This window comes from Rana temporaria, chromosome 11, assembly GCF_905171775.1.
Source record: "Rana temporaria chromosome 11, aRanTem1.1, whole genome shotgun sequence".
NCBI classification, from domain to species: Eukaryota; Metazoa; Chordata; class Amphibia; order Anura; family Ranidae; genus Rana; species Rana temporaria.
This window is the reverse complement of record NC_053499.1, coordinates 127,799,840-127,814,672: the sequence shown is the minus strand read 5'-3', so window position 1 is coordinate 127,814,672 and position 14,833 is coordinate 127,799,840. Positions and strand designations below refer to the sequence as shown.

Below are 14,833 nucleotides of genomic sequence, written 5' to 3'. Positions count from 1 at the left end.
ATGGATATGGGAGGTGTTTCCCTCCCAGACCCTCATAATTATTACTTGGCCTCACAGCTCTTTCATCGACACCACTTCAATACCTCGGAACTCCAGCGCTATAGGTCTTTAGTTTGCGATAAACCCGGTCACCCGACACACACGCCCCTTCAGGCTATCCTCTGTGGGAAACAAACGGGGTAGCAGGCCTCAAGGTATAACTCAGGGATGTTAATGCATCACCAGCGGATTTAGAAAATATCCCTTAAAAAAAAGAATGTTGGAAAATTGTATTCTCATACCCCCATTGTGGCTTAACGGCCAAATGCCAGAACTGGCAGGGATTCCCGATTCGGCGGTCTGGGCCAGGCACGGAATAATATACTTACACCAAGTCCTATCAAACCCTGGGCTTTAACAGTTTCAGGCACTTAGAGAGGAATTTTCGCTCCCACAGCACTTGGCTTTCAAATACCTGCAGCTCCGGCATGCACTCTGAACCCAACTGCCATCTCTGGAGGTGGGGACAAAACCCCCACCGGTGCTGGATATTGTATTGGGGAGTGACCCCACCAAGCTTATTTCGCGCCTGTTCTGCATCATCAGACATCGGGGTACAGTAGACGTTACTCAGAAGGCTAAGACAGCTTGGAAACAGGACGTAGGCCCAAATAAAAAAAAAGGCGGACTATGACAAAATACTTGAGGGAGCCAAGACTGCGTCCCCTAAGCTGTCAGAAAGGCCGACGCAACTTTACATTGTTCACAGAGCCTACCTAACTCCACTGAGAATGGCCAAATTTCAACACACATCCAATCCAACCTGTCGTATGTGTCAGTCTACGCTTGGCACGTTTTACCATCTCATTTGGAGCTGTCCAAATATTCAGACTTACTGGACGCAGGTTGTCCGCTTTCTGCATGATAACATGGGATCCCCTGTGGTACTTGATCCTAAGTTGTGTATTCTGGGGCTATTGCCTGATGTAGAGGTAGATAAATATCACACAATTTTCCTATTTGAAACGTTATTTTTAGCATGTAAAATGATCGCCCAGAGATGAATGCAGGATTTGCCCCCCCCCCCCCCCACACTCTACAGATGTGGAAAAAGGCTGTTAATGATACTCTGCCATTTAAAAAGCTGATTTACACACACAGGGGTTCAGCACAAAAGTATTACAAGATATGGGACAGATGGCTAGAGGATGGAGAAACATGTGTCTGATCCTGTCTTACCTGGAGGTTGGTCCACATTACACTACTCCTTTGTCCTTGCAGACATGTGAATGTATGACTAGCGGTATCTAGGTAAACAAAATGATCACGCTTTTCACCATATGAAACTGTACTTTTATTGACAAATGTGCTTGACTGTCTTGTAATCTGTGCTTTAAATTAATAAAGTTGTTTTTTTCCCCAAGTAAAAAAAAAAAAAGTTTATGTGCGTGTAAAGGCAGGCATCCCAAAACTTTTGGTAAGTTAGTGTATCTACCATTCAGGACGCATCCCTGGCATCCCGTAGAACAGCTATGAGGTTGTAGGCACAGGGATGCTTAGGCACCCCTCACATGCCAGGGATTTTTCAGGGGAAATTCCAAAGGGTTTCAGTATAGTGCTTGGGCACAACTAACCTTTTTAGATCTTTCATATAGCGTAAAAAATCTTTACTTTACTTCCCGATTTGTGTGTTTGTATAATTTCCAACCTGTACGTTTGAGTTTTGTGAACAAAAGGTTTCTTTTCCTTTTTCTTTTTTATAAAAGATGATTAAAATCAGGGGGAAACATATGAAAATAATAAGAAAATACTGCCTTCTGTCTGCACTAAAAATTATGATATGCAATATTTCATATTTGGTTAGCAGAAAAAAACTATTTAGAAATTATTTATTTTTAATCCTAACATAATAAATAAAGAAAATATGTACACAATCACTATACAGTACTTACAACTATCACAACGGAAATATTGCAGATGTTTTATTAGCTGCTCCAAATTTACATTTGTTTACTGCAGTAATAAGTTCACAACCTTGTAAGCTCTGGTAGCATCCTGATTTTTTTTACATTATTAGCCATATTTTATCTGTGTCCAATTACGGAACCTGTATACCTGTGGCATGTTTTTGTTTTCCTGTAAGCCTTCAGCCAGAAATCAGAGAGGAAATCTTTTTTTATTTATTTGTCTATTACTGCTCAGGATGAAATGTAATATAGCTTGTTAATGAAATTCCTTCCAGGATGCCAGAGTCTCTTATCAAGATTGAGCATGATACCAAACTAATAAAACAAGAGAAATGACAGATTTGCAACCCTGTTCTGATCCCTTTGCTGTGATGCATCTGCACAGGACACTGCTTTTCTTAGTAAACAACTTCTCTAAAGAGCCAATAGTTACTTAAAGGCTTAGGCCTCATACACACGATAGGTTAAACAGAGGACAATGGTCTGATGGACCGTTTTCATCGGTCAAAACCGATCGTGTGTGGGCCCCATAGGTTATTTAACCACTTGCCGACCTGCTGCCGTCGTTTTACGGCAGCAGGTTGACTCCCCTGCGCGAGAGCACGTAATATAACGTCGCCCCCGACCCCCCTGCGTGTGCCCGGCGGGCGCGATCGCCACCGGGCACCCGTGATTGCTCGTTACAGGACAGGGACCGGGAGCTGTGTGTGTAAACACACAGCTCCCGCTCCTGTCAGGGAGAGAAATGCTGATCTTCTGTTCATACAATGTATGAACAGAAGATCGGTCATTTCCCCTAGTGAGTCCACCCCCCCTAAAGCTAGAACACACCCAGGGAACATACTTAACCCCTTCCCGCCCCCTAGTGTTGACCCCTTTACTGCCAGTGGCATTTTTATAGTAATCCAATGCATTTTTATAGCACTGATCGCTATAAAAATGCCAATGGTCCCAAAAATGTGTCAAAAGTGTCCGAAGTGTCCGCCATAATGTCGCAGTACCGAAAAAAATCGCTGATCGCCGCCATTACTAGTAAAAAAAAAATATTAATAAAAATGCCATAAAAATACCCCCTATTTTGTAAACGCTATAACTTTTGCGCAAACCAATCAATAAACGCTTATTGCAATTTTTTTTACGAAAAATATGTAGAAGAATACGTATCGGCCTAAACTTTGGATACATTTTTTTTTTTATATATTTTTGGGGGATATTTATTATAGCAAAAAGTTAAAAATATAATTTTTTTTCAAAATTGTCGCACGACTACGCAATTGTCAGTTAAAGCAACGCAGTGCCGAATCGCAAAAAGTGCTCTGGTCTTTGACCAGCAATATGGTCTGGGGGTTAAGTGGTTAACCATCGGTTAAAAAAAAGCCAACTTGCTTTTAATTTAACCGATGGATTCCTAACCGATAGGTCAGAATCAAGTCTTGGAAGCATTGAACTTCGTTTTTTTCAGCACGTCGTTGTGTTTTACGTCACCATCAGTCAGCTTCATCGGTTAACCGATGAAAACAGTCCATCAGACCGTTCTCATCGGATGGACTGATCGTGTGTACGTGGCTTAAGTCTGTCCAAAACTGATATTTGTTTTTGATGGACACCACTAGAGGTGCTTCTGCACTTTTTCTGTTTTTTTGTGTTTATAAACACACATATACTTGGTGGTTTCTTGTAAATAAAGATAGTATTATGCACACGATCGGAATTTCCGATGGACTTTTCTCATCGGAAATTCCGATTGTGTGTGGGCCCCATCTGACTTTTTCTGTTGGTGTTTAGAAATAGAACATGTTTTATTTTTTTCCGATAGGAAATTCCTATCGTCTGTGTGCAACTCCAACGGAGAAAAAACCCACGCATGCTCAGAATCAAGTCGACGCATGCTCGGAAGCATTGAACTTAATTTTTCTCGGCTCGTCGTAGTGTTTTACATCACCGCGTTTTGGGCGGTTGGAATTCGGTCTGACAGTGTGTATGCAAGACAGCTTGAACGGAATTTCCGACGAAAAATTCCATCGTATTTTAGGCCATCGGAAATTCCGATCGTGTGTACGGGGCATTAGAGTATCACTATATGCAGAATAGATATCTGCTACTTGTTGTTCAGGACATTTGCTTTTATATTCAGGAGTATGGATTTTGGTGTTCTTGTAGACACGACTGACCTTAATTACATATTAGTGTCTTGTATCTTGGAGGCTCGAGATTTGTCATGTACTCCTAGAAGTTTTCAATTACCCCGTTTGCCCCAGAATGTCACTATCATTGTTACAGCAAGAGGACTATTGGTGTTAACACATGGGTAATAGAAGAGATGACAGCAGTAGTGCAGAAACACAAGCTCCATTCACATAGTGTTATTACAAACTTGTACAGGGGTAGAATGGGACAGGGATCATTTACCCCGAAAGGCCCCTATTACCTAGTGTCAGCATGCAAACATCCAATGGGGAAGTTGAGGGAAGTTCAAGAAAGAGGGGAGGACCTCCTTTCAAGCAGCTACTGTGCGTCAATTCTTTATAAGATCACCTGCTCAACCCACCCTTTTATTTAATGCCCAGGTGGGCTTCCCCTGTCCACCTGTAGGCAGGTGCAGTCTTTTTTCTCCACAGCAGGTGGTGTCCACTGCAGCAGCACTGTTGTTGGAGAAGAAGTCATGAGGAATCAGGTTCCTAAAATTTTCCCTGGGTCAATTTATTCTGTTCCCCTAGGTATATTAATGCTGTTACCACACAACTTTAATCACAGTGTATGAGCCGAGGACTAGCCGTTGGTGTGGCCAGATTAACCATATTTTGACAGGCAGCTCCCCTAAATGCAATTTTTGGTAGACGAAAAAAGTGTTTTGAAAAACAGCAGTAAGTTATTCCGTTTTAGATGGCTGATTTATTTTATTTATTTTGCTTATTAAAGCTGGTGATAATTTATAGTTTAGGCTAGCGATAAGCTAGTCTTATAGCAAAATAATACTGTTGCAGTGTGTTGGTGCATTCAATATATTATGCATTATAATGTTTTTTTTTTTTAAGTCTTGCCATCAATAACAAAAGTTACAAAACAGAGTACCACGGAACGTCGAGTCATAATTAGATTTTGCCAGGCTACACAGAGCCAATATAGTCACAATAGAAAAAGAAACTGGTTGCAGTGCATAGACTAGCAGTAAATAGAGCCATATAGAATATAATCGTGGTAAATAAAGAGAAGAAAACAACCCAGGGACAAAGAAACACACAACATACACACACACTCTTTCCTCACTTGTGTCTCCAGAAACTATTTGAGTTGTGTTAATAGTACAGACAATGATAGTACACAGATCTGAAAAACCCCCTCTGCAAACTCCACAGCCTAGTAGTTAATAAAGTAACAATAGACATACAGGGCCAGATTCTCAAAGAGATATGATAGTGTATCTCGTGATACGCCGTCGTATCTCTGAGTTCTGCCGGTCGTATCTATGCGACTGATTCAGAGAATCGGTTACGCATAGATATTCCTAAGATCCGACAGGTGTAACTGTGTTAGACCGTCGGATCTTAGGCTGCAATTCCAGGCCGGCCGCTAGGTGGCCTATTCAGGTTTTTTACGCGACGAATATGCAAATGAGGAGTTGCGCCGATTCAGAAACGAACGACCACCCGGCACTTTTTTTTACGTCTTTTGCGTTCGGCTTTTTTTTTCAGCGTATAGTTACCCCTGGGTCTATGAGGCGCAGCCAATGTTAAGTATGGCCGTCGTTCCCACAACAAAATTTGATTTTTTTTACGTTGCTTGCGTAAGTTGTTCGTGAATTAGGATGGACGTAATTTACGTAAACTTCGAAACCAGTGACGTCCTTGCGACGTCATTTGGAGCAATGCACGCTGGGAAAATTTCCGGGCGGCGCATGCGCTGTTCGATCGGCACGGGAACGCGCCTGATTTAAATTCTACACGCACCGTAGCCGCAGAATTTGAATTCCACCAGGGGATTTACGATACACCGCCGTTAGTTTTGAGGTAAGTGCTTTGTGAATTAACCACTTGCCTCAAAAACTTGCGGCGGTGGATCTTAAATCTAAAGATCTGCTAACCTATGTGAATCTGGCCCACAGAGAGGAAGATATATCTGCATTTTGCAGCATCTATCCATAGTTGCGATATACAAGCAAAGGTTTTTGGGCAAGCCCTGCCTGGTGCCACATAAATGATTTAATATTTGGGCAGGTTGATATTAATCAAACAGGTAACATACTGGATAGTGGGTGAAGAGAGATTTTTCCAGAACAATAAAGTGGCTTTTCTTACATAGAAAAGTAGTAAGCAAAATACGGAGACATACTTCTGGGGTTTTAGGTGCTTGAAAATCCATATTAAGTTTCAGTAGGGAATGGAAATCAGACCAGAAGATTGTTATATGGGGACACAATCAAAACATATGCAGAAAAGTTGCAGATTCCTCATCACATTTCGTACAACTAACAGGAGCTGAGAGGTCATCTTGGAATGTCTCGCTGGAATGTAATGGAGATGATGGATACCTTTGAACTGATTCAAGCAATCAGCAGTGCTGATGATATCTTTGAAACATGTTTCAGTAACCTCTTCCAAGTCATCATCAATGAGAGTAGCAAAGCCATTTCCCGTAGGAGGTTGCAAAAGAATTTGAGCCCTCCAATTGTAATTGATTAGAGAATGTACTGACCAATTTGTCATGATTAGAATCATACAGAAGGCATTGCAGAGGAGAAGAAGAAATTTCCACAAGCACACCACCAAATTGGGCTTTCACAGCATGATTCAATAAAAGATACCTAAAAAAAATTGTTCTGAAGTCTGTGTTTTTCTTTAAGCACACCAAAAGAAATAAATTGATTATTACAGAACACATATGAAAATGCACATGTTGATTGCATTTTGAATGAGTTATCAATTGTTTGCAACAAAGGTTTTAATGCATCTACCTTTTTTGAAACACAATATATACTGCTGCTGTTAAACGGACGTTCAGAGGCAGTTTGATGCTTTTTTCAACTGCCCTTGTACACATTCAATGTTATCTTATGTGTTCATGTACACTGTCTCGTTTACAGTCGTTTTTAGGCAGTTGCTTTTAACAGCATTCCTTTGAAAGCAAAAACACGAGTTCAGACTCCGGAGATTTCCACGTTTCAGATGCCAAACGCGGCTAAACACCGGTACCGCGTTTAGCTGCATTTTCGTTTATAGGCATTTTTCATTTTTACCCATTTAAAAAAAAAACGCTGCTAAACGCGGCAAAATTTCCGTTTTAAACGTGGGTTACTATCTGTCAAGTTTAATCATTTAGGAGCAGTTGTAAAAACGTCCCGTGTACATGGAGCCTAACAGTTCTTTTTCGTGCAGCTGGGTTGCATGAAAAAAAACACTGACTGCTACGGTCAGAGACACTTTATTAACCATGCCAGGTTGCTCCAGCTATCTCCCCCGCTGAGCTGTTCTGACAGGGGGACGGCCCCCCCCCCACCAGAAAACTCAGATTAGTTCTCTCTGCCTTTGGCTGAGAGCGCTGATCAGGAGATGGTCGGTTGCTGGTTTTCCAGCATGTATGTCTGACAGAAGCCGACCAAACGGCCAGCTTCTGTCCGACAGACCGGAAAACACGCAGGCAGAATATCGCACGTTTTTTTTTATATTAAACCGGCAAATGCCTTCTGACATTCTGCCTGTGTGTATAGGGCTTTAGTGATTAGTTAGAATTACAACAAGTGATAGTTAAGCTGGGTACACACAGATCGAACTTGCTGCTGAGCTGGCCAAATTTTAATTTGCGTGTAGCCCTCTCTGTTTGACAGAAGCCAATCGTTGCATTAATAGATATATTTTTTATTATGATGAGACCCATGACCAGAGCATAAAGTGAGGGGTAATCATCCCAATGTAGATACAAAAATCAATAAAACCTATAAATGGTCTAAAAAAATTAGTTGGACTGGATTTAAAAAAAATATGTTTTATATTTTATACCTGAGTGGACTTGCTGCTAGGTTTTACTGTAGCATTTTTTTTCCCATACTGAAACCTCTCTGTAATGTTCTTTTAGCTAGAGTATGTACTTTACTTTTTTTTTGTTTACTTTAACAAAATTGGATTTTGTGTTTCACAGTAAATCAAAAGAGAAGATCATTGAAGTTTCCCTGCTGTCCACTAGAAGACGATATCGTGGATGTGGAGCTGCCAGGTATATGTTACAGGTCAGTGCTTACAAATATCCATGGAATACTTCTGTTTTGCCACTCAGATGTCTATTTTCTGGATTAAATAAAGGAAAATATGCTAAAATGTGGGACTGGTGATCCAGCTACAGTTTAATAAATTAGTTCTTGTTATGTACCTGTTAATAGTTTTGACACAGATTTCACGACATTGTAAAACATATTTATTTTTTATAATTCATTGTTCCATTGCTAAAAGGGACCCATTAAATGTTCCATGCTTTAAACCAGGGGTGTACAACCCTTTAAACCTTCCTGGGCAGCATTGGAAGAAGAGGCATTGCCTTGAGCCACACATAAATGACATTAGCAGTGAAAAGAGCTGATGAGCAGAAAAGTCAGGCAAATTGCAAGTTAATGATCACTAATATAAAGTACCTATCTGAGTAAAAAACTTCTCAACAAATTCTCAAGGTGCTCATCAAATATTTTGGTTCTAACTTTGCACTTGGTGTTCTTCATTCTTCAAAATAGTTGCACACACATATATGGGCTGCTGAAAACCCATGACATGAATAAGGCATGATTGTGAAAAGTGGGATGTTTTTCTTTGAGAAGATAAAACCTATAAAAGTCCAATAAAGGAACTAGTTGCTTTCCATTGAAGATATTAGTAAATACATTTAATTTTATTCTGTCACTTATACACTACCGAGGGGAATTTTGAGACACATAGCACAGTAAACAAAAAAAAAGATATACAGTTTTTGATGCCCCTTCAAATACATGGCAAACTCAGAGACAAAGTGCCAATATAAAGTAGCTGATGTCCCTTTAAATGCACCATAGTGCCGGAAAAAGGGTGCTAATATACAGTACCTGATGCCCCTTTAGATTAATGCCAGCAAAATCAAAGTGCAGATATGCACCAGATGATGTGCATGACAGACAAGTGGGGTTCTACTGCATGTAGCAGCTTTTGATTAGCTGTATAAGGCAACCACAATTATGCCATTAGATGTACTGCTGTTATGTGCATATGGTTATTTTTAATTGTACACCAGTCCTTTCTTCATATATGTCAGCTTTTTCATCCTATACTTATAAAATTTAAATTTTTTTTATATTTTTTCATTATACATAGTTCTACTTTTTCTATACTCTGGGCCGATATAAATCCAATATATATTGGGGGACTCTACTTGCATATGACAGTGCATGAGATAGGGTTCTGATTTTTACAATAACATATATCCCTTTAAATGCATGACAACTAAGAAGACAAGGTGCTTATATATGGTAACTAGTGCCCCTTCAAATGCAGGACAGCACAGAAGACAAGATGTGGTTATCCAGAAGCATTGGAATGGGATACAGGATTGTATTGTATATAACACTGTTCCACAGTAATGCCACGTACACACGTCCGTTTTTAATGTCCTAGAAAAAACTATGTTTTTCTGGACGTGATTCTTGTCAAGCCTGCCTTTCATACACACGATCGTGAAAAAAAAAAACCTTGAGCAAAGCGTGGTGACGAACAACACGTACGACGGCACTATAAATGGGAGGTTCCATTCGGATGGCGCCACCCTTTGGGCTGCTTTTGCTGATTTTGTTTTAGTTAAAGTTTGGTAAGAGACGATTCACGCTTTTCAGTCTTTGTGCTTTTCAGTCTATTACAGCGTGACAAATGTGCTATCTCCATTACAAACGCTAGTTTTACCAGAACGAGCGCTCCCGTCTCATAACTTGCTTCTGAGCATGCATGTTTTTTATCCGTCGTTAAAGCCTACACACGACCGTTTTTCACGACGTGAAAAACAACGCGAAAAATTAGAGCATGTTCTAAATTTTTAATGCCCATTTTTCACATCATGAAAAATGCTCTGGAGCCTACACACGATTGTTTTTAATGACCAAGTTAAAAAATAGAATTTTTCTCGTCATGAAAACGGTCGTGTGTACGCAGCATAACTGAGGGAACCAGTGGTGTGCCTGTACAGAAGAGAACGAGCATGTTTATTGTACTTCAGACAATATGCACGATGCAAGGCACTCTTAAGAAAGCTTGAACTGTAACTTATTGAATTGCAGCCGCCACACTTTAGGCTCGATTCACATCTATGAATGTTGCTTTTGAGCGTTTCTGCAGTGCTTTTTGCGGTGCTTGCCACGTTTTTGGACACGCGATTTTGCTGAGATTTGCGTTTTTCTTTTTACACTGTATGTAGCTGGTTGCTAAGGAGGGGGCCGGATACCGGCGGCGGCATTCTTAACAACTGATGAGTCATCAGCTGTTAGCGGGCTTCCCGCTGAATGTGAAGAAAAAATAATTGCCGGCTAAATTTTTTTTGAGAAAACAGCATGTCCCCCCGTCCCCCCCCCCAGGTCCATACCAGGCTCTTGGGTCTAGTATGGATTTGGAGGGAACCCAATGCCAAAATTAAAAAATAAAAATGGCGTGGTGTCCCCCCCAAAATCCATTCCAGACCCTTATCCGAGCATGCAGGTCAAGAAAGGGAGGGGACGAGCAAGCACCCCCCCCTCCTGAACCATACCAGGCTGCATGCCCTCAACATGCAGCCTCTTGCCAAAGCATCTTTCCCCCATGCCCCCATGTTGATGGGGACAAGGGCTTCTTCCCGACAACCCTTGCCCGGTGGTTGTCGGGGTCTGCGGGTGGGGGGCTTATCGGAATCTGGGCCCCCAGATCCCGCCCCCCCCATGTGAATTTGTATTGGGTACATTGTACCCCTACCCATTCACCCAAAAAAAGTAGACAGTTTTTGACAAGTCTTTTATTAAAAATATCTTCATCTTCTCCCACATCTTTATCCTTCGGTCTTCTTCTTCTCCCCCTGCTTCTTCTGCTCCTCTTCTTTCTTCTGTCTTCTTTGTCTGGTGTTCTTCTTCCTCTGCCACCGCTCCCGCCGACGACCCTTCTCCAATGCTGCGTCCCGCTGATCTGCCCGCGCCGATGTCAAGCATTTATTAAATACCTATGGGGCGTGGTAATCGGATTATGTAATTCGGAGGCCCCACCCCCTTGTGAGATCACAGACCCATCATGCCCCGGGCAGTGACATCACAAGGAAGCGTGGCCTCCAGATGACGTAAGTCCCTGACCCTTTCCAAAAATGCAGAGGCACAAAAATGCATTGATGTGAACATGTTCCATAGAAACCCATGTTAAAAATGTCTGCAAAATGCACCAAAAAACACATTAGTGTGAATAGAGCCTTATGGTCTACAGAATATTTCTAGAATATGATCGGAGTTTAGGTCATGGAACTACGCCTTCTGTCATTATGCCTCCCACTCTCTCACCAGTGCCTGTTGTGTTACTTCAAACAGGGCGCATAATTTAAGCAGTGATGGCCAGATCAAAGGCATCTTATTTCACATTTGTAGGTAGAAAAAAACATACCGGTAGATCAAGAAACTGAGTACTGCTGTTTTATCTGATACTGAACTTATGTATGATTGTAAATTTACCTTGATGCTCATCTTTTCAAGACAGATTTAAAAAAAAAAAGTTACACAATATCTTATCAGGTTGTAATTTTTTAGTGCATTTTTTTTTTAGTTTCGATAGAAAGATCGGTACTCTCCTGTCCTGCCTCACCAATCCATAGCACCGCTCCAAAACGGCCTCGCCTCACCAATCCATTTACTAAAGAACAAAGAGCAAATTATGCAGGGATCAATATGGCCTACCTTATAAAATAACTTAATTCAAATCGTTGGGGAGTTGGGGACAACATAGCAAAGAGACTTGTAGCACACTGAGCAAAAGCTGCTCTGGGGTGCTTGTAGCATGCTGCTGCAAATGGTGGGCATGACCAGGCTGTGCCTAACAATAGGAGTGGTTTAAGGTAGCCTTTTTTAACTAGGGTGCCTTCAAGTTTCTTCAGGGTTGCCTTGGCAAAACACCTTAACCACTTGCCTACCGCATATTTACTGCAGCAGGTGTCTATTGCGCAAAATCACGTACCTGTACGTCATTTCGTGCAATAGACGCTGGGGGGCTCACGCGCGCCACTGGAGGCGCAATTGCATGCTGATTTGACACAGGGGATGCCAATTATTCAGCCAGCCACCCGCGATCGTTCCCAGGAGAGGCAGAATGGCGATCTGCCTAACTAAACACGGCAGAACGCCGTTCTGACAGGGGAGAAGAGGGAGAATGATCGGTATCAGTATGCCACAATCCTTGTACATACAAAATACTCTTCAGAACACAATAAACTTCAGCACAAAAGCTCACTTAATATGCTTTTCTGCATCCAGATTCTACCTTAAAGTGGTTTTAAAAGCTGAAGGTATTTTTTACCTTGATGCATTCTCTGCATCCACTCCATGACCTTAATGTGCTTTTTCTTGAGCCACTCCTTTGTTGCCTTTGCGGTATGTTTTGGGTCATTGTCATGCTGCAAGACCCAGGCCTGTACCTTTAGCAGAGAAACAGCCCCAAAGCATATTGTTTCCACCCCTGTGCTTGACCATAGGGATGGTGTTCTTGGGGTCAGCATTTTTCTGATATCTGTTTATAAAAAGTGAAATTTTGTCATTTTTCTTAAATATCGAAATATTGAGTTGGACAGTTTTACCTATTTATAAAGCTGCTGTGGGCAATGTCTCCACTGATTTTTACCATATTTTGACAGAGGTAAAAATAATTTCACAAATTGTTTTGCAGATAGATTCTGCCAATGTGAATTCACTTTTAGTATTAAAAAGAAAAAGAAAAGAAAAATTATGCCACACAGAATTAATAACATTCACACATACACTACTGTGATAAAATGCTGTAAATTAAGAATGCTTTCAGAAATAGAAGTGTTAATAGTTTATTTTTTATCAAGTAACAAATTGGAAAGTAAATGGACAGATAAGAAATCCAATCAAATCAATATTTTGTGTGACTACCCTTTGCCTTCAAAACAGCATCAATTCTTCTAGGTACACTTGCACACAGTTTTTAAAGGAACTCGGCAGGTAGGTTGTTCCAAACATCTTGGAGAACCAACCACACATCTTCTGTGGATGTAGGCTGCCTCAAATCCTCATCTCTCTTCATGTAATCCCAGACAGACTCAATTATGTTGAGATCAGGGCTCTGTGGGGGCCAAACCATCACTTCCAGGACTCCTTGTTCTAATTTATACTGAGAAGTGTTCTTAACCATTTCAATACCTGGCACTTTTACCCCCTTCCTGCCCAGGCCAATTTTCAGCTTTCAGCGCTTTCGCACTTGGATTGACAATTGCAACACTGTGTACACTTATGACATTTTTACCATTTCTTTTCACACAAATAGAACTTCCTTTTAGTGGTATTTAATCAACATGTTTATATCATAAAATTTGACAAATAAATAATCTTTCTTCGTAAATTTAGGCTAAAACTTATTCTGGTACATTTTTTGGGGTGAAAATAACCCAACTCAGTGTACTATATTATTTAGTCTGTAGGAAAGTTATAGAAATCCACAAACTATGGTAGTTATATCTGAAAATCAATCAATCTTCCACCAGGACAGTACAAATACAAAGTCCAAGGTATTTAGTAAGAGACATGGCGAGTTTTTTGAAGTTTTCAGGTTTTTGTCACAATTTTTGGGAAAATGAAGAAATGGAAAATAAAAAGTTTATTTTATTTTTTACATACTAGCACCAGTGCAGTACCGTATTTTCATAAAACAGGTCTGGCAGTGATCAAGGACACTGACTGGTGACAGGATGTAAAAAATAAATATACTGTATATACTCGAGTATAAGCCAAGTTTTTTAGCACATTTTTTTGTGCTGAAAATGCCCCACTCGGCTTATACTTGAGTCACCTTTTTGCGCCTGATCTCACGGATTTCGGGGACCCAGTACCGACAGGCCGTAGGTCCCCTGGACCCCAAACTTGGCACACATGTAGCCCCACATTTAGCCTACAAGTGTGCAAAGTTTGTTGCCCGGGGACCTACGGCCAGGGAGCACCGATTTTTCAAAGCCGGGCACCCATTCCATAGACTCCCATGTTAAACGGTCATTTCTCCAGTGAATTTGGGGACCCGGTACAGGCCGGTAGTAGGTCCCCTAGACTCAGACCTTGGCACACATGTAGCCCCAGTTCTCCTCTATAAGTGTGAAAAGTTTATTGTCTGGAGGACCTACGGCTGGGGAGCACCAATTTTCAAAGCCGGGCACTCCTTCCATAGACTCCCATGTTAAACGTCAGTCTAGGCATGGGCACAGTGAGGCATGGACACAGTGAGGCATGCACATGGACACAGTGAGGCATGCAGATGGACACCATAGGCTTATACTCGAGTCAATACATTTTCCCATTTTTTTGTGGTAAAATTAGGTGCCTCGGCTTATATTCAAGTCGGCTTATACTCGAGTATATGCGGTATATATAAATATATATATATATATATATTTTTTTTTTACACACTGTGACCAGATCAATACAGTGTTACCATAATAACATTGTACTACTCTGGGGATGTGATCAGGATTTCTATTTTATTTTTTACACATTATAGTTGTTTAGACCAGCGAATTTCACTTGTATAGGCAACTATTTTTACTAAATGAAACTGATTCATTCACTGTGTTTTGTTGTAATTAGCTGTGATTTGTCACAGCTAATCACATAGTACAGATGGGCTGATTGGTCCTGTCTGTACAATGTGATCACTGTGACC

General features: G+C 41.0%; 1 protein-coding gene across 1 annotated transcript in view; it reads left to right on the top strand.

Moving 5' to 3' along the window:
* Positions 1-14,833, top strand: part of LOC120917656 — a 333,509-nt gene that overhangs the window by 257,911 nt on the left and 60,765 nt on the right. The window contains exon 6 of the mRNA XM_040329109.1: positions 8,079-8,166. Coding sequence (XP_040185043.1) covers positions 8,079-8,166 — 88 coding nt within the window. The remainder of the gene's footprint in view (positions 1-8,078; positions 8,167-14,833) is intronic.